The sequence below is a fragment of the Larus michahellis genome, chromosome 4 (genome assembly GCF_964199755.1).
Source record: "Larus michahellis chromosome 4, bLarMic1.1, whole genome shotgun sequence".
Lineage (NCBI taxonomy): Eukaryota > Metazoa > Chordata > Aves > Charadriiformes > Laridae > Larus > Larus michahellis.
In genome coordinates this window covers 19,565,793-19,585,532 of record NC_133899.1, presented here as the reverse complement: position 1 = coordinate 19,585,532, position 19,740 = coordinate 19,565,793, and the positions used below count along the sequence as shown (strand labels likewise).

General features: G+C 40.2%; 1 protein-coding gene across 1 annotated transcript; it reads right to left on the bottom strand.

The window, feature by feature from the left end:
• Positions 1-1,763: 1,763 nt before the first annotated feature.
• Positions 1,764-19,130, bottom strand: LOC141741938 (galanin receptor type 1-like). Its single transcript, XM_074583173.1, has 3 exons — positions 18,423-19,130; positions 16,782-16,847; positions 1,764-2,081 (listed from the first exon to the last, which is right to left on the bottom strand). Exons 1-3 carry the CDS (start codon positions 19,128-19,130, stop codon positions 1,764-1,766), a joined length of 1,092 nt encoding a protein of 363 aa, XP_074439274.1.
• Between the last annotated feature and the right edge of the window lie 610 nt (positions 19,131-19,740).

Here is a 19,740-nt window from a genome sequence, read left to right as displayed (position 1 = left end):
CAGCATCCTGGCCTGTAGCAGAACAGTGTGGTGAGTAGGACTAGGGAAGTGACTGTCCCCCTGTACTCAGCACTGGTGAGGCCCCACCTTGAGTACTGTGTCCAGTTTTGGGCCCCTTACCACAAAAATGACATGGAGGTGCTGGAGCGTGTCCAGAGAAGGGCAACGAAGCTGGTGAGGGGTCTGGAGAGTAAGTCTTCTGAGGAGCAGCTGAGGGAGCTGGGGGTGTTCAGCCTGGAGAAAAAAGGAGGCTGAGGGGAGACCTCGCTCTCTACAGCTACCTGAATGGAGGGTGTAGTGAGGTGGGGGTCAGTCTCTTCTTCTAAGTAACAGGTGATAGGACAAGAGGAAACGGCCTCAAGCTGTGCCAGGGGAGGTTTAGACTGGATATTAGGAAAAATTTTTACACTGAAAGGGTTATTAAGCATTGGAACAGGCTGCCCAGGGAAGTGGTTGAGTCGCCATCCCTGAAGGTATTTAAAAGATGGGCAGACATAGAGCTCAGAGATATGTTTTAGTGATGTTCTTTGTCAAAGTTAGGTTGATGGTTGGACTCGATGATCTGAAAGGTCCCTTCCAACCCGGGCAATTCTATGATTCTAACTTCTGTAACTCACTTTTAAAAACTCAGTAACATAGTCTATGAATCTGGAATCATGTTACAGTGAATGCCATGACAGGTCAGTCTGTATTGCAGCACACAATATTATCAAATTAGACAACACAGTGAAATAATAAAGTTCTTTCAGCCATATGCTTCTTAATGTTGAAGTAGTATGCACTTTATATATTTACAAACAGTAACCTTGAACTCAGTACAAATGCTCTAAACTGATTGTTGCTAGGGCACTGTTGATCAAAACAGTTTATTAAAAAAAAAAAACCACTATTTGACATTTATATACTGAAGCGGCCAATAAAAAGCTTTGGGTAGATATACTCAGAGAACACTACCAATAAAGCCTTTTGTAAATATTACTTTCAAACAAAACCACACTTTTTTTAAACATATATTGAGAAATACAATTTTCGTACTGTTGCTCACAAAGAGATAGTTACTGGAGCCAGTGATTAACAGCAGTAATTACATTCAGGAGCACACAGACATTCACACCCTGGGACGTATAAACTGATACAGAGCCACCAAATGCAGACATCCACATCACTGACGTGTCACGTGAAAGGTTTTGCTACCCAATAGGTAAATACTATAGCAAAACCTTCAAGGAGATTTAGAGACTTTATTACAGCTAGCGAGCTAAAAATAGATGTCTCTCCCACGTGGTCAAACGTGTTTAAGAAACAAAGACATATTCAAAGACTTTTTAGTTTGAGTTTTCCCAAACTGCTTTTCAATACTCTCTAAATGTCACATCACTCATTGCTTACATCCTAATGACCGTCTACACACATAAATAACTGCTCTTTTCTTGGCTGTTCATGTTCTACCTTCTGTGTAACTCTTAGTTTTAGATTTTATGGACATAACTACAACTGCATACGAGTTCTATCTTACGGGCACTACAAGGACATTCAGGTACTTCTGTTGCATGCAGCCCAGTGCCTAGGAAGGTACCCTAGGCCAAGCTGTGTCAAGTGTCCTAACAGCCAGATGGAAAAATGCCTCCTACCACTCTGGTAATCTGACAAAGTCCACATTTTTGCAGGCTGTGCCTCTCCCTGAAATGCACTTGTATAGCTGTTCTACCCAGACAGCACCCTTTCCCCTCCTCTTTCTCCTGAAATGTATTTATGAGCCCAATTTACATGTTGGTGGTCGAGTGTGTGGTAGAGAAGTTCTCCATGCGTATTCTGACCAGTTTCTCAGTGGGAACTGGCCGCAGGAAGAACTTGCAGGTAAAGACTTGCCGGCAGGCCTTGCGGAAGTTTTCCGAGAGGAAAGCGTAAATGATGGGGTTGATGCAAGAGTTCCCGTAGGCTAAGCAGTGAGAGATGATGCGGAACGTGAAGGAGATGTTGTTCAGGGGAAACTGCCCAAACTCTGCCCACATCGTGATGATGTGGTGTGGCAGCCAGGAGAGCAGGAACACAGCAACCACGAGAAGCACTGTCTGCGCTGTCTGCAAAAGACAAGGTCACGTGTTAAATGGTTGTAGTGATCAAGTCTTGTGGTATGAGTTTGCCTTCCTCTGTCAGTAGTGAAGGCAGCATAACACAGGCAACACTGATGACTGCCATGTGGGCAAGTGATGACACTATGAAAAAGGAAATAAGAATTGCCTGGTTTTGGCTCAAGTAAATAACTCCATGGGCAATGGAGATAGCGCCCATAAAACCTCCAACAATACAGAGACTGCAACGGTAATGCTAAGTTACGTGTAAGAGTGGAAATAATATTGCCTAACATTTGGAGGCTGAGGAACATTAAGCATTAAGGCTATTGAAAATAACTGCAGGGGAAAACAGTCTGGCTGCAAGGAAACAGGCCACTGAGAGAAGGCTGACCCTGCATGTTTCTGAGGAGAAAGATTAGTCCAGTAGCTTTCCTTTTAGGGGAGAAACCAAGAAAAACAATGCACGGAGGATGATTTTTTATTTATTTATTTTTTAAACATACAGTGCTCTTTGGTTACAAATATTCCTAGCTAGACTATTACCTGAGGGAGTGCCAGTGGGCTCGCAGCCTGTGCGCTGGCTGGGTTAGGGGCGTGTCCCTGCAGCCCTTGCTCTCTAGTTAGGCTGGCCAGCCACCACTGCAAGCTGTCATTTGTAAGCCCCAAAGCTTGACCTGAGGTAAAATTTTCCTGAAAACTGTGTTTTTTGAAGTCACCATCCAAAATGAAGGTTAACATGAGGTGAGCTGCTGACTGCAGCTGTGGTAGCCCCACAGCTGTGGCTGGGGAAGGGGAACGAGGGCTGAGGAACATGGTGGAGCAGTGTGAGGGGGTGGTTGGGTGCTGCCAGGGTGGGAAGGGTGCACAGAGGGCCAGCCTTGACTAAAGGTAGGTGGTATGAGCTGTTTGAGCTATTTTGGTGTGAAACTTAGTAGGCTGTTTCTTTGGGTTTTGTTTCTTTTGTTGAGGGAAATGGTAGCTTAGGGAGAAGGGCTCAGGCTGTGAGGAACCTGGGTGGGGAAAGGACTAACATGAAGACTGGGGGTACGATGACTGTGTTTTGGGGCTGTGAGTCCAGTCTGAAGCAGAGATCTTCACCAGTGTTGGCAAAGTCCCTTGCCCTGTAAATATTGCTGTGAAGATAATGTTTGGAGGACCTGCAAGATATACATACCGAGAAAAAGCTCAGTCTTTATTGAAAAGGTGTTTCCCCCCCTTGAACGAAAACTCCTCAACCTAGTATAGTTAAAGGTGTGTGTTACAACAAAACACTCTTTTAAAATTATTTTATTTTATTTTCCTGAGAGTCTTTGCAGAGGATGAAGAATGACTTTTAAAATTAAGCTACAAGCCGCTTCAACTTTCTTTCTGTAAGACCCTGAGGGAGAGGGACTTCACCCTTCACGTTTAAGGCGGCTGAGGGTGTTGCTTTTCTCTCACTTTTTACTTCTAGCACGCTCAGGCTCAGAGATTACTGACTGAGATTGCTTCCTAATGTTTTTGCAGGGCTAATTCCACCTGACTTCAGGAGTTTTCAAAAACACTAATGGTAGTGGAAGGTGAGCATATTTTTACATATTTAATTCCCTCTTTTGTGGGTACTGTAACAGATGCACAGCAGGTGACTTCCCTCCTCTCCCCCACCTGTTTCTCAGCAAAATGTATGCTTTTCGACTGTAGTATTTAGTGTTTCTCTTCGGTATTTTGTCATTCTAGTAAATATAACAATTTGGAAATATGCAGATATTTCCCCTAAGGAGAATTGTTGTACAAGTAGTAGAAAAGTAATGGAGAAAAATGAAAACTTAGGCTTCGTTTCAGTTTAAGGTTTACAGCCTTACTAGTCTAGGTTAATGCTTCTGTCAGTAATTCCCTTGCATGATTTCAAGTGAATAATGTGTAATTACTTTCTTAGAAGAGGGATAATTTTCTAATGAACAAAACCACATTTAAGCAGTGGTTATAATGGCTACATCTAGCAGTTGTTTTGTCTGCTAGAGAAGACCTGTAGGATTTTTTATCTTGTTTTGAAGCACTTTATAGCATTCTGTCACTGTACCTGTTATGCTAAAATGCATAAATCGAAGTTATAAAGACTCAGGCTTACATATATCTAACACCAAAATATCTAAGCTGGAATGATTTTATAGGAGAAGGGAAATCTTCTTCTAAGTCCCGCCAAAATACAGCAAATGCAACACCTGCGGCAAAAGCTCTGTATGTTCTCAGATTTTTCTGCAGCCCTGCACAGTTGGCATGACTTGCCAAATTAAGCATATCTCCTAGGCAGTATCTCAGTGGTGACTCAGGTGGCTGGGTAGAGCTGGTCTCAGGCTCAGGAAGAAGATTTTTTGGATTCCTGTTAAACTGGGAGGGCATTTCATGGGTTGCTTGCTCCTGTCTTGGTATTCTCTCTGTGTTTTGGGTGAGAAGGAAATTGCAGCATGCTTTAGTTAGTATGCTATGGCATATGCTTGGCCTTATTGGAAATGTAACCTGAGGAAAACACGGAAATTATGAGTACCAGAACTAATGAAGCAAGGGTTCCTAAGGAATTATGTCTTAGATGGATTCTCTGGTGCTCTGAAAGACAGTAGTGGTACAACCGAAATACTTCTCCTCAGAGCATTTGTAGTCAGGGGCTCTCCAGGTACTTGATAAAGTTTCACTCATCTAAAGTCTACTTTAGTGATGGCTTTTTCCGTCTTCTTGTATCAATGAGTTAGGTGTTATATTCATGAATATATACTGGCTAACAGAAGGCTTCTGTATTGCATGTTTGGGAGATGATGACAGCGTGTTCCAGGGAAGAGCGGAGTGGCATTACTTTGTAGCAGAAAGAATATAAGGTGATTAGATCTCAGTGCGTAACACCTGGGATTGTAGCAATTGATTGCAGTCCAATACATGAGAACAGTGGAAGACCGGGCTAAAATATTTATAAACAAGTCTTATGTTTGTAACCTGACTTGGCCAAAGGGGTTGGAGATATGGGGTGAAACCGGAGGAAATCTATTTGTTTTCCAGGTTCTTCTGTTTCACTCTAGTAACTGCCCTATAATGCTCTTGATGTTTCCTAAGATTATTTAGAACTTTAAAAGCCTTTGTTTTGGTTGGTTTGTGTTCTTTGTTTTTTTTTAATGTCAAAATACTTCAAAAGCCACTTGTGTCTCTAAGAAGCTGCTGCACTTATGCATTCAGATATAGTTCTTTATTAAATATGTGGCAATCTAGACAATTTGAGTTGGTTCAGGACCTTAATATTATGCTAACCTTCCTAAGTAACAATATTAAAACCTGCAGAATATGAGGGCACACTAGAATTCTAATTATCGTTTATAACATACACTTAATCTGATCTTATACCTAGAGTGAATCACACTAAAATGTTTAAAGTGTATTCTATTTGCTAGGACAGTAGTAATGTGGGGGAAGGCTAAAAGGTGCTTTACATGGCAACTGCTTTTTCTTCTACTTGTTTAACTCTGCAGAAAAATCATCTGCATTGGTAAAGAGGAGTTTTCTCTATGTTGGACAGGCACCATCTTTAATCTGCTCACATAGGGCCTGCAGCAATGATGTTCTGCAATTAAAACATGATTATTGAAGTGGAAAACTGTGGATATGAAACAAAAGTACCACCTTCACCTGTCTTAGCTACATTAACAAGCCATTTAAATCTGTTAACCTCTCTAGGAAGATGTTATTGTATCAGATCAAGATTGCTGTTCAAATAAGAGAAAACATTTGCCTACAATACAAAGAGGGAAAAAAAAAAAAGGCGACCTGTTGTCAAATAGGTCTGTCAAGTAAGTTTGTATTAATTTTAAAAGGCAATAACCTGTAGGTTCATCCTGTACCTGGCATGCTTCAGATGCTTCCTTGTTTTGCCTTTTAGAATGCTGTCTGACATAAGAGGTGACAAAGCATGTTCCCATGTGAGTGAACAACTTCAGCTCCCAAACATCCTCAAACTGGCCACACTGGGAAGCAGGTGCTGTCCTTAAAAATATCCTGGTATGATTAGAAGTTGATGGAACTGAAAGACGCTGACGTAGTGGTCTTGTGGGGTCTAGCTTGCCTACTGTGGCATGATGGGTACTAAAGAAATTATTAATAAATGGGTCCCATCCTTAGCTTTCACCAGCAATAATGCTGCTACTTTTTTACCCTCTATCAATGTTAAGCAGCTTAGCCTTGTTACCGAGGCAACCTTTCATAGCATCCTTCTGCTTAAATTAGGGGACTACAAGCACTGAAATACTCTTTTGATTAAGGGGTATATACCTAGATTCTTTTTTCCTTTCATTGTGAAATAACAAAGTGCACATTTAACATAGGGCTGGGTATTAAAAATGGGTTTGCAGTTGCTATGTATTAGCATAGAGGTGTTTCTGAGGTCCAGCTATTTGGGATTTTGCAGATGGAAAAAATAGACAATGCTACAGCAATAATATACATAATTCATGACCCAATAAACATGTTTTGGAAATGGAACTTTTGTCTGTTTTTTCAAGTTAGGGAATATGTAGTTAAGATAGAGGAAACCGAAACAAAACATTATGTTTGGCTTTTAATATGGTAACTTTGTTGTAGCTAAAACTAATGTTAATATAGAGTGTCAGCAGCTGCAGACTACTGATCGAAATAGCTTGTGTACTGTTTTAGTGGGCTGTGATAATTTGCACAGTTAACGGATTACTGTTGGTCTAGCTGTGCCCACTTAATGCTAGCCTTCTGGTTCATCTCTGAAGGTTCCGTGGGTCCATAACAGACATGCACGACGGCCACTACTGGATTATCTAACTCTCTATTAATACTCCTAGAAGTCTTTCAAGCAACTCCACAAAATAACTTAATGCCTTATTTGTTGCAGAGACAAAGTGTGCTTAAGCTATACAGTGAATCAACAGCATGGTGGGAAATAGAAACTAAAAGAGTCATAAATATCTTTGATTGTCAAATAAGTAGATAACCTTCTCTCTTATTTATCCCTATTATTGTTCCTGCCATGCACAGATTGTCTAGAATTTACTTGCTTATTCTTCTGTTATCTTTATAGGTGATCTTCTCATTTACACCTTCCTGCTTTTCTTTGTCTGTTTTCCCTTTTTGTTTGGTTGGTTTTTGGTTTGGTTTTTTTTTTTCCAGCCTTGGACAAGCTATTTCTTCCTTTTAGTCTTCCCCTTCAAAAAGCAACAAGAAATGTGTTTAAAAACCCTTTTGGGAGGAGATGCCTCATTTTGGAGAATGATGAACTCTAGCGTTAAATTGTGTTTGGAGCTGTTGTCCTTGATAAGCTTCTAATGAAGCTGCCTCAACTTGTCAGGCAACTTGTTAAGGGTAAAATTAAGATTGCCCTGTAATGAGTCAAATGCTTCTAGTGTTCCACGGACTGACCTATTTTTGGCAGAACTACCTGATATGTTAGATAATAAACATTCCTGAGATTAAAATATAGAGTGGACAGAGCAGTCTAAAGGTAGAGAGCTTATTGCTTTCCTGAGGTAGTCATAGTTTGAGACAGCTAGCTGCATACCTTTTTTCAGAGCTGATCAGACCATCTATTTGCACTGTGTACCTCAGCCACACAGAAACAGAAAAGAACATTCAATCAGGTTTTTATTAAGCTGTACATTCTCGCTAGCTTGATGAAAAACTGGGCTTAATTAGTGAGACAACTGCTGTTTTCTGAATATGGTTTTCATCTCTTTTTTTCTTCTATGATTCTAAAGGAAGAAGCATAAAGAAGCCTATGCCTGTTCTTCCACACTGTCTTATCAGCAAATAACAACTGACCTTCCCTTTATTACTGCTCTGTGAGAGCAGTGCTGCTTCTTCATACCATACTTCCTCAGCCTTTGTGTGTAGGCGGGGACTTTTCTCTTAACTTCTAATGTAAAGCCTACCTGATGATGCTATTTACTGAGAAATTCTTTTCTGCTGTTTTGCTCATCTCTAACTTGCATCTCCTTTTCCCTAAAGTTTGAGACACGATTGGTGCATGTTTTGATTGCCCCAGACTTGATTTGCGTAAGCTACAGAGTTTCAGACTTGGCTATATATTGTACTTTTACTGCAGTGAAGGCTTGGCAAAAAAAACAGTGACCTGTGGTGTCCTAAGCTTTTGCTTTTAGATACTGCAGGTATGCTGTGTTAGTGCTCAGGAAGGACATGTGGCTTAGCACAATCTACCAGCGTATTGCTGGAGGTACTTACCAGCTTCTGAGGAAAACAATTTTTGTCACTTTAGATTCTGGGATCCTCTTTTTTCTGAAGACAGAAATCAGTCAAGAGCATCCCTTTGCTCTGAGTCCCACTTTAAGCCAATGTGCAAAGTGAAAACTGTCAGTTTCTTCTTTCCTGGTGCCAGGTTCTATCCTTTGTTCACAAATTCAACTCCCCCTGATGCATTTGCAAACATCCTTTTGTTTTCTACCCTAGAGTTCTAACAGAAAGGTCCCAAAGCACAATATGATCTCCAGAAACATGGTTATAGCTTAGTGATAAACACACAATGTTTTCAAACAGCTGATTCAAAAAAGACCATACGTATTCTTAACTAACCTAAATGTTGGATAGCAGCTTCCTCTGCTTCAGAGCAAATGCATCTGTTAATTACTTCTGATGCACTTCTCACTGCCTTTGGTCCTATTTATTACACTTGAGTGTAGTACTACTCTTCAGTCGTCTGAAAACCATACTTAAATTGTTCTTTTTCATTGTTCTGTTTTTTTTTTTCTTGCAATCAGAGATGGAAGTTGGCTGTCATGAAGAAGAGAAGGGATTGAAACAAATAGATTTCAGTTGTTATCAGTTCATTTTGGTGACTGGCATTGCACACTAAGAGGTGCACTCTTCATTTCTCGACGGCTTACTTGCAGTGTTCTAACTGCTCATCTGCACATCTCTCATTCTGTGATTATGTCACTAATCTCCTCTGTTGATGCCGTTAATACTTAGTCACTTTGTATTCACAAATGCCTATGAGCATTATGATATTCCTATTATCCACTAATTGGTAATGATGCTCTCTATTCCCACTGCCCTAGGCTCTTGTTAGCAAAACAACTTGCAGGATTTCACTTCTGATTAGTATTTGTTTGCTGGATGGATGCCAGGATCTCCCATGCTCCTTTGCTGTACTTACTGTTGTTCAAGTGCCAAGGCCTTGAACATTGTGTTCATTAAGTCTATATGAAAACCTTCCATTTGTGTAAACAGAAGCCAAAGAAATAGTTCAGCATATGGGAAAGCAGTTACAGTGCAACTTTTGTGTGTCCCTGCTGGTCAAGATGTTCAGGAATACCTGGCTACCTTGGAGGAATTCTGTATGTTTTACCTTCAAGCTGTTCTATGACCTTCAAAATGCAGTGCTCCACAAAGTGTCCCAAATCAACTTTATTTGCATTGACTTAGCTCTGGGAGCAACGAACAGTTAATTTGCATGTAGGTAAATGTAAGGTGGTGAATATATGAGCTAAGGAAGAAAACAATCAGCTTCATAGAGAGAGATGTGCTTTGAACTGACCATTAAAATTTTGGAATAGGATCTTGGGCTTATAGTTTTGTGAACAGCCTTGTTCTCAAGTATTGGCTAGAAGAGCAGAAATTTTTAAAAATGGTAATAAAATAAGGCAAATAAAATTTTAGGAATTATTAGGAAAGGAATAGAGAACAAAACAAGAGACACTGCTTTCCCACCAGGTAAGCATGGTTTACCTTTCTATTGTAGCTAAACAATAGAAAAGTGTAGTACTAATTTGTTAACTTAAATTGTCTGTTAATTGGAGCTTTTGTCCTCAAGGTTCCACAACTTCTGCTGCCCTTTCAAGGGAGCTTGCAAAATAGCTGTGAAATTCACATCCCCAGAAACATTCTTAAACTCGGAAAAAGCATTTCAGACTGTTTAGTTTTCAAGTCTTGTTATTTGTTCTTTAAAGATGTACAGGACAAAACTGAGTAAACATTGAGGAACCCTGGCGTGCTCCAGAGGCCAGTAAGACACCACAGGGTCATTTCATGATCAGAATAGACCATGATTTGCATTAATTTCCATTGTTAAATCATCTTATTTACTGCAAATGTACGTTCAGAGTTCCTAGGGTTGGGCTCTTATGAAATGCTTTTCAACACTGTCAGACAGGGCATTGTTAACTTTCCTTGGAGTCAAATTATAGACTTGCTATACTCTGCATGATCCAGGAAGGAAATAATAGAACTGAAATATACTTTATTTGTGATTCAGAGGTGCACAAGGTTTCATAGCATGTGGTCTTGCTGGCTGGCCTCAAGAAACAGTTATCCAAAACTTCAAAGGGGAATCCTGCAGCATCACATCATCTAAATTTTAAGGTTGGGGAACTTGTGCTGCTAGTATGGCATTAAACAGGGAAACAGACAGTCGTGTATCTCTTCTGCAAGCACACTCTTAGTTCATCATGCAGAATTTCAGCCTAAGCTTGAAAAAATTCCTAAACTTCTTCTTTGCTCTAATGCACAAATATTACATATAAATGGAAAAGCATATTAAATTGAGCATGTCCACCATTGACATGTAGATGGCAAGCATATATAAAAATTTGCAAAGTAGGAATCTGAAATAAAGGTCAAACTCTTTTGATAATGGAATATGAAGTCAGGATACAACAAACTTTGTGCAAGGGAAATTTTTTCAAAGTTTCAAGTGTGTATAAATTGAAAAAGCTGCCGTAGTTTGAACATAATCATGCTATAACTTAAAAGCTTATAAATCGCAACCCATCCACAAAACTCTTTTGTGTGTGATGTATGTGCCTGGAAGATTGTATGCCATCCGTAGGATTCTGTTAAAAACAAACTTGTTCTTTTCAGCGAGTGTTTGAACACTGATTTGGAGGGGGCTGCTGTCAGAGCTCTCTGGGTTATTCATAAACCAGGCCCATTCAAACAAAATGTGTTTGTAATTAACTTTACAATCACATACCTAAACATTGCCCACAAATAGGTTGGCCTTAGAAAACAGGGTTCTCCTATCTGACTTTCTAGCCCCTACATAACTTCAAATAACATAAATTTTCAGTACAATACTATGGCAAGTAGGACAATGATAGAGAACAGAAAGATCACAAATAATGGAAGAGAAGGGAAAGGTGACTTTGCAAACACTATGCAGAGAATGAAATTCGCACTGGAACCCCAGGTTTATCGTATGGCAATTTTGTCTGGGAGACAACAGCAGGGGCTTCAGATTCTGCTGAAGTAAATCCTGGCATTTAAGACTTATTTAGAGAAGATGCTTTGTTATACTAGTGTCCACTGGGAACTCTTTGACAAGGTGCCCTTGAGGGGAAATTGGGTGGCAGTGCCACTCTTTCAGATGTATGTGTCAGAGCTCCTCTTAATTGTGCAGATAGCTAGAAAACATACAATCATTTTAACTGTTTGTTTGTTTTTTTTTTTCCTCCATTCTCAGATAACAGACAGTAGGCACATTTGTCTGCATGTGTAGCTCTGCTTGATCCCTGGGCAGCTGGTGCTCCTCTGCTGAGTGCAGCCGGCGCGCACCAGGTAAGCCTGTACAGAAGTCTGAGCACAGCGCTGCGGGAGCACCCGCTGGAAAACCATGCTGTCTCAGAAAAAAGTGGTAGAGAAAACAAGCAAGAGAGTTCTTAGAATAACAAATTCCTAGTACTGTAGTTCATTAAGCTTTGTTTCTGTGGGTTAGATTTATTTAAAAAAAAAAAGATTTTTTTTTTTTTTTTAAAAGGCATTAATACAAATTACTGTTACAATATGATCTTTAAAGGGAGAGGTTGAGCTACATTACCAACTATCTGGGCCCCAGTATACTTCATATACTCAGATTCAGTTAAATCTAGTATTATTTTGCTTTCTTTGCTACAACAATGCAACTAGGAAAGTCAGGCACATACTTGCCTAACACTGTGACTGTTCATTTGGCTATTCTTTCATATCTCTTTAGAAATTGTCACAGGTCTGCACGTAGCAGTCTCTCTCACTTGTTCTGTAAATGTTGGCCTTATGCAGATTCACATGTTGTTTCGACATTCATAGGTACTAATAACAGATAAAATACTGGCTCCTTTCTGGTGGCTTGAATTTGGATTTGTCGCTGTAATACTTCCTTACTGCATGCATTTCTGTGTTCTGTGTCTCAAACTATGTGAATTAGGATGATGTCTCTTCTGCCTGTTATCAGTGTTTACAGGATTTAGGGCTGGAGGGATGGGAATGGTATTATACTAAGACTCTAACAAGATCAACGAAAGCTATAGATCCAGAAATAAGTCATGACACTTTTCTTACCTGATATTACTGGTGTTTAGAAGCAGCCTCTAATGGAGAATAATAGCAATATGTTTTCAGCCAGCATGTGGAATGCTGTTTATGAGAAGTCCCTTCCCTAAGCTGTATGGCATTTGCTTTGTTTCTTAAATATGTTTTGTCTTGGAAGTGTTCTATCTTGAGGAGTCTGTATAGCACAAAGCAAAAGAGATAGCGTAGTTTCTGGAATTCTGAAAGGCAAGACAAACTGTTTGCAGTGGTAATGCAGGCAATCATTTCACTGCACTGGGAAATTGTGTTCAACAAGGACTCTGAGTCCACAATTTGATTCTTTTGAGACCTTTACTCAATATGTAGCCCAGATGAATGTAGTGAGATCTCACCAGATAGCCGTTTGCAAAACTTACTACTTATCTGTTTAAAAAAATAAACAAAACCAAAAAAACCCCAAACCCACAAACCAAACAGACAAAAAATCAGGAAAAAAACCAAACAGAGCAAATCCCCTTCCCTTAGGGATGGGAGGAGGATAATAGCTCAAGTGTCCCTCTTTCTTGAAATTATAGGAATGAAATAGGAACTGAGTGGTCATAGTTCCAGACTGTACTTTTTTGTACCAGTGTGACACTTGGTTTTCAAAGATACATTTGCGGTCAAGATACATACTGTACGTTAACAGATGAGAATCAGGTAATTTTATCACCTCATATTGGAAGACTTTGTTGTTATGTTACACTTTCTTTTGATAGATCAAGGCAATTAGGGTTTAGCCACTGAAGTCACACACGTATTTCAGAACAAGCTAGATGCCAAATTAACCTTTCAAATGTGGAGCAAGATTCATTTGTCAAACATCTTCACGCAAAATAAGCAAAAGCTGTTCACTTAATCTCTGATGAAGTTTATGAATTAAAACCAAACAAAACTACTTGTCACTAATAGACCAATTAAGTACATATGAAGGAAGCTAATTTAACAGAACTGACACACACATACGAATTTCCTATTAAGCTCTAATGTGAAGTGTTCTTGAGAAGATCTGCTTGAAAAGATTGATACTCAATATGTTTCAAGTATACTTTGAAAGCACATGAAGGAATTGAGGGTGTCTGCAACCTACCCAAGAAAGACTCTTTATAAAAAGTGCTAACAGAAGTGGTTGAAACAAAAAAATACTTTAAAAAGGTACACTAAAGATGCCGTTTGGTCTGCAGAAAGGCTAGATGAGCAGTTTCTACACAGAAAGTGATGGAAGGAGACAAATTGTGGAAGATGGTGTGTGTGTGTAGAGAGGAATGTATTTGATTTTTTTTTTTCATTCATCTGAAAGGATCGCCTATTTAATTAGGCCTAACTGTGCCAAGTAGAACAAGAATTGCTGCCAGGCATTCCAGAATTATGGATGGGGGAATACTTAAGGGGAGGTAGGAAGAAGTGTTGTACCATTAGCCTGTTTGAACAGGTGAAGTCAAAGGTTTGTTTTTTTTTTAAGATTGGTCTGCTCAACCATATCTAATCAGGAAACCCAAAGCAGGAGAAACTGTAGAGCTGTTTTTTCATCTAACTCTACAGGTCAAATGTGAAAAAAATACAAATGGATACATTTGAAAAAACTAGTGTCATAAATGAAATTCGGTAACTTACCGCTTTACAGGAAAATGTCAGCAGAAATTTTCAGCTGTTGGTAGCTTTCTCTTCAAACGTAGAAAAGAAATGGATAGTGTGCCTTTCATATGATCTTAAAGATCTTTTCCAACCTAAATGATTCTATGATTCTATATATAGGTAAGGAAAGACAGAAGGGGGAATTTAAACCAACCAAACTGTTTAGGGATTTGTTGTTTAGGGATTTGTGGTGTTGGTATAGGTTGAGACCTAGAGCAACTTTTCAAACTTGTAAAGTCATGAAATTATTCTGTACAAAATGACAGTGCTTCTTAGCATTTTATTTGCTGTATTTTACACAAACAACAGATTTTTAGTTGCCTTTTGTCATGGTAGTTGTTAAGCACGCAAGACTCTGATTGTGCTTTCTTGTAGTTTGCACTATCTGCCCAGGAATAATACTCTTGGTTTTCAAATCTTAATCTGTGGCAGCATCAGTGTTCAACAGAAAGTCAGTAGGCAAAATTAGACATGGTGTTCTTCAACATAGTCTGGTTCATCTAGGTCTGGTGATGTTCCTGCAGTAGGCAATACATAGCAGCTAATTCTTGCATAATTTATTGCCTGAGAAAAGGTGATTAAAGGAATGTTTATCAGAACCCACTTGAAATTAGATGAGCTGGACTGATAACACTAGTCTCAATAAGGTTCAGGAACAAGCGATGAAAAAAAAGTGGTGTTTGCGAGGCTCTATGTGAGATGGTGTTTGTGAGGCTTGCTTTGTGAACTCAGCAACTGAACACAGAAAATATGATCAAAAACACTCTAAGGGGAAAGGGAAAGTAACTCCCATCAAGGAAATATTGTGTGGTGTATTATAACTTCTACAGTTGCCTTATGTATTGTGAGATAATATTGCAAATACCAGCTGAGTTTTATCCTTACAGGCTGTGTAGGTGCAAGACCAATTATGGATTGATACTCGTAAGTATATTGCCAACAAAACTGAGTGTATGTTAGCAAATGTAATGAAGGAGTAGAAACTAAATGTAATCTAGAGTTAAATTTGGTTACGATTCAGGGCATAAAGAACTGGCAAAATCTCTGTAACAACTCTAAATCAACGAGAAGCAGCACAGACCAGACCATTAAAACTATAGCACAATATTGCAGAGAATACACCTGAAAGATAATATTATTTTTGTATTTAAACCCCTTCAGTTTTGTTTCAGATTGTACCATACATGCTAAATTGCACCGCTAACCTACTAGAGTACCTCTGCTTTTTCCTGAATAAGTTGATCATGAAGTCATCTATGTTGATGAAAACTGTACGTTTTTCTGTGATACCTTAGTTGTATGCAAAACATTAACTTAAGAAGATTGGTTTCTTTCTGAGATAAGGAATAGATGGCTATGTTACGTTTAGGGATATACCTCTCTTTCTCCATTACAGTAAGTCTCTTTGGCAAAAGAAAAAACAATAGAGGTACTGGTTACAGTTATTATGAGATATAGCTGCAGCATGCTGAAAATCTAGTATCTTGAATTCTTCATCTTGTGAGTGATCTAGATTTACAGGGGGGTCCTGTAATGCTAGTGAGTAAATCACTGGATGCAACTTATCATGCCCAGAAATGATTCTGTGTTTCAAAACATCTGTAGCTTGTTGCAGCTGTGTTAGCAATGTCTGTCTCTTTTTTTTTTTTTTCTTTTCTCTGGAGTCACGTAAAAGCTTTGATTTCTGTGTCTTGCACCCTTTTCAATCAAATGGCCATGTTTGCTGTAATGACCCTCATTTATTTTTTTTGTCATAGACAGCAAAGTGGCAACATCTTGTAGGGCTGCTCTAACGTGGCAGGCAGCCACTGAAACTGGCCAGTGTGTTGGCTGAGAGCAAATCAAAGCATTCCCTAGTCATCTCCACTGGCTGTCATCTCTGCTTGGAGGTGCATGCACTGCTCAGTTGGGTTGTACAGTTGCTGTGCCACTGGCACAGGCTGTGACCTGAGTGTCATGTCAGCAGCTAATGATAGTACTCCATTACTTCCTGTCTTTGACTAGCCAGATACTCTACAGTTTTGCTTATTGCTGCATGCTCAACAATTATAACATTTCTGACTGAAATAGCATTTTACCCTTTCACATCAGGTAAATCTGATGTTGCATCACTGAAGTCAGTGAGTTTTGCTACCTGAAAATTTCCATTAATTATGGCTTATTCACTGTAAGATTCTTAAACAGAAGAAAATAAATTCTATCCTTAGTGTTTTTCTCAGTGAATACTTGCAATTCTGCTTATTTCCTGCAGCTTGAGACAAGGATAACCCTGTCCTTTGGCTTGCGAAGGGATCAAACCAGGACCTGAATTCATGTACTTAGATGCAAACCTTAAGAAAGATCTTAAATGCAAACCGCAGCAAATCAGAAGTGCTTTAGTTTCAGGGTTCTTCATGTATTTTCCTTTTAGCTTGCTGAGGTGTACTCAAAAGACCCACATATTTTTATAGTCTGAGTATCTTACTGGGTGCCAATGTAAAAAGATAGTATTTGTGGGATTCTATTATAGCACAATAAATCAAAAGGCAGTCCAGCAGGCCTGTATATAGAGGTCAATATAACATTTCAATAATGGCATCAGTATGTACTGTGTATAACAAACTGTCAACATGAATTCTGAACATGAGCTGAAAGACTAATACATGAATGCACTTCAGTATGTGGATGGAGCTGGAAAAGGCTATTGGTTATTTTAGAAACCTGACATAACTACTATATTATAGTCAGTATACACATTGAACCAAAGATATTTACCTTCTTCTTTGATCTCTCTGACTTCTTGGAGATGTTCTTTACTTTCGTATGGAGATGGTATAAAACCTTAGTGGGGGGAAAAAGGAGCAATATATTCAATGGGAAATTTAATTGTGTATATTAGTATTTGAACTTTTCATACATGCAACAAAAATTAAAATAATTGTTTTAGCATGACTTCAACCAAAGTTTAATTTGACGCTTTGAGACTTCTAATTCTAAGCCCTCCACAGTTCTTTCTCTTTCAAGAAACAAGGTTTGGAAAAAGCACTAAAACTGCTACAGTTCCAGAAGGTGTAATTCAGCAAATATTAAGAGCTCAGCTGGCACTATGCTGAAATCCACAGGAGTCTTTCCATGGATTTGAATCTTAGATTGTGCCTCAGGTTATCTCCACTTATTCTCTAGATTGATTATATACAAAAGCAGAGAGCAGGCTGCCAGCACTGTACCCTAGTGTGACTGTCCTGCCGCTCCTGAACGCAGCACTAACAAATGGGGCAGTTGGAGTGGGCTCTCCTTTCAGAGGGAGAGTCACAAGAAATGTTAGAGCACTGTAGGGAAATTCTCAGTTAACATCCAGATCAAGCTTTTGAAACCTGATTACAGCATGGCAGTAACCTGGCAATGTTTATACTTTGGCGCTAACAGACTAAACTTTCTAAAGCAATTAATGAACAAAACCCTGCCTCTATTAAATGCGGCTCACCTTCCAGTTGCTGCTGTCTCACCTAGGGCAGTGAGGGGACAAACAGCAAGAGCTACAGGGTAGGAGTTAAGAGCTCTAGTGGCTTTTTCCTCTTGTGACGAGCAAGGCCCGAGGGCTTAGGGATTACATCTAAGTGCATTGTCCCATCCTTAGCCCTGTTGACAGCAGAACAGGTTAGTATTGAAAGTAATGTATTTTTGATTAAACAAACATAAACTTAAATTCCAGGAAAACATTTTTTTCCAAGTGGGTAGACCTGCAACTGACTAATGTCAAGGAAGTCCAGTCCCTGCATAATAGGGTATTAATTCAAAATTCACAGAAAACTTATTCTGCATGCTAACACAGCTCATAGACTTACTATCAGTCTTAAATGTGCTAAAGATCAGTAAGGGGAAACCAAAAATTTCAGTGATAGCAATCCACAAGAAGAAAGGAAGTGATTTCTTGCTGAATAACACACTGATTCTAAGATCTCTTTTTGCAAGTCTTTGCAAGACAGTGTCTGAGCTTTGTGTCAAAAAAAAAAAAAAAGAAAGAAATCGAGGTGATTTCTTTAATACTGTTTCTGTACACTCTCTGCATAGTTTCTCCCTCCATAGGTTTTTCCTCTTGCTAGGAGCAAACATTTATTATCAAGAGAAAACAAACTGAAAAATAGGAAAATCATCAAGAATCTTTAGGGGATTTGGGTGCCAGGCTAGGCATCAACTTAACAGTTGTAATCCTTTTTGTGAGTTGGTGTAATTTCATTCTCTGTTCTCATTCCCTCCCCCTGATTCAGAGAAGTATTCTATACCAGGAGAGACTATGGAAAGGATTGGATCTATTACTTGTTCCCTGGGCAGCTTGAGTGTACACATCCAAGCCACCAAGAGTCTGGGAGTGATCTTTTCCTCCATTTAAACATTACTTGCATCCCTCTCACCCACCTTGGCATAGCAGCAGGTGATGAGCACCAGGGGCAGGAGGTATCCCACCAGCAGGATGGTAATCTTGTACATCTGCTTGGCTGTTGAACCATCTGCCCAGTGCTCCCAGCAGAAGGAGCTGTTGGGTGCTTGCTGATGACCACTCATGAGGGCCTGGTGCTGGGCTACAGGGATGGCAATGAGTAGAGACAGCAGCCAAATGACACCTACGCCGAGGGCAGCGTTGCGCTTGCTGCGGATGCAGGATGAACGCTTGGCATGGACCACAGCAATGTATCTGTCCACAGACATAGCCACCAGAGTAAAGATGCTGACCAGCATTGTTGCCATGGCCAAGTAGTGAACCCATTTGCAAAAGAAGGCACCAAAGATCCACTCTGGCAGGGAGTAGATGGTGGCCTGGAAGGGAACGCAGAAGAGCAGAAAGGAGAAGTCTGCAATGCTCAAGTTCAGGATGAAGATATTGGTAGCACTGCGTGATGGGCGTCCCCCAGGCCGGAGGCGCCCCAAAACAACCAACACCAATGTGTTTCCCACCATTCCCAGGAGGAAAATCAAGCCAAAAAGCACCGGTACAATCACCACCTCTGGGCCACCCCTGGTTGCTCCTGACCAGCATGTTGGAGCCCGTGTTTGGTTAGTCTCAGGGCTGCACTTGCTGGTGTTGGCTCCGAGGGAAAGCACAAAGTTGTCTTCCTGCTCCTCCATGAAGCCAGGCTGCTTGGAAGGCAGGGAGCCGTCGCTGTAGCTCTGACTGCTATCGGGCAGGTCTATGTTTGTTAGTCGGGGACAGAGGCAGAATGCTTGGGTTTTCCAGTCCTCTGTGTCTTTCCTTTTGGGAGCAATTGTCTTCAGATGATTCTTCCAAGTTCTGTCTATCTCTGGTGCAGATTCTTCTATGAACTGGCAAAAAAGGAGCTTGAAGAATTTTCTCATCCAGGAGGTAACTGCAGGTTTGGCAGTTGCTACTGGAGAAGCTCTCGTGGCAGAGGAGAAGTCCGTGCCAGAAGGACTGAGGCTGAAGCTGTCCTGGGAGCTAGGAGCAGAGGCAAAGCGGCTGCAGCTCAGCTTCCTCATGCCCCTCCTCTTCTGCTTCCCTCCCACACCAGTCCCTGGAGCCGTGGCTGTCATACCTGCTCTCCCAGCTCCACTCGGAGCTGTCTCAGTGAAAACAAATGCTGTCTGTGACATGAGCCCTTCAAAAAATAACCCCTGATCAGCTCTGCCCCCATACATTACTACTCACGAGGAGGGGAAGAACAGAGCAAAAGCAAGCTCTCATGCAAAAAGATGGGATAAGCAGCAGCTGCTGAGCAAT

Excerpts from the sequence above, each read along its gene's own strand:
- LOC141741938 (XM_074583173.1), bottom strand. The coding sequence starts at position 19,130 with ATGGAGGAGCAGGAAGACAACTTTGTGCTTTCCCTCGGAGCCAACACC. Across the intron at positions 16,848-18,422 it reads TCACCTGCTGCTATGCCAAG|GTTTTATACCATCTCCATAC; the intron begins GTGGGTGAGAGG and ends CCCCCCACTAAG. Across the intron at positions 2,082-16,781 it reads CAGAGAGATCAAAGAAGAAG|ACAGCGCAGACAGTGCTTCT; the intron begins GTAAATATCTTT and ends TGTCTTTTGCAG.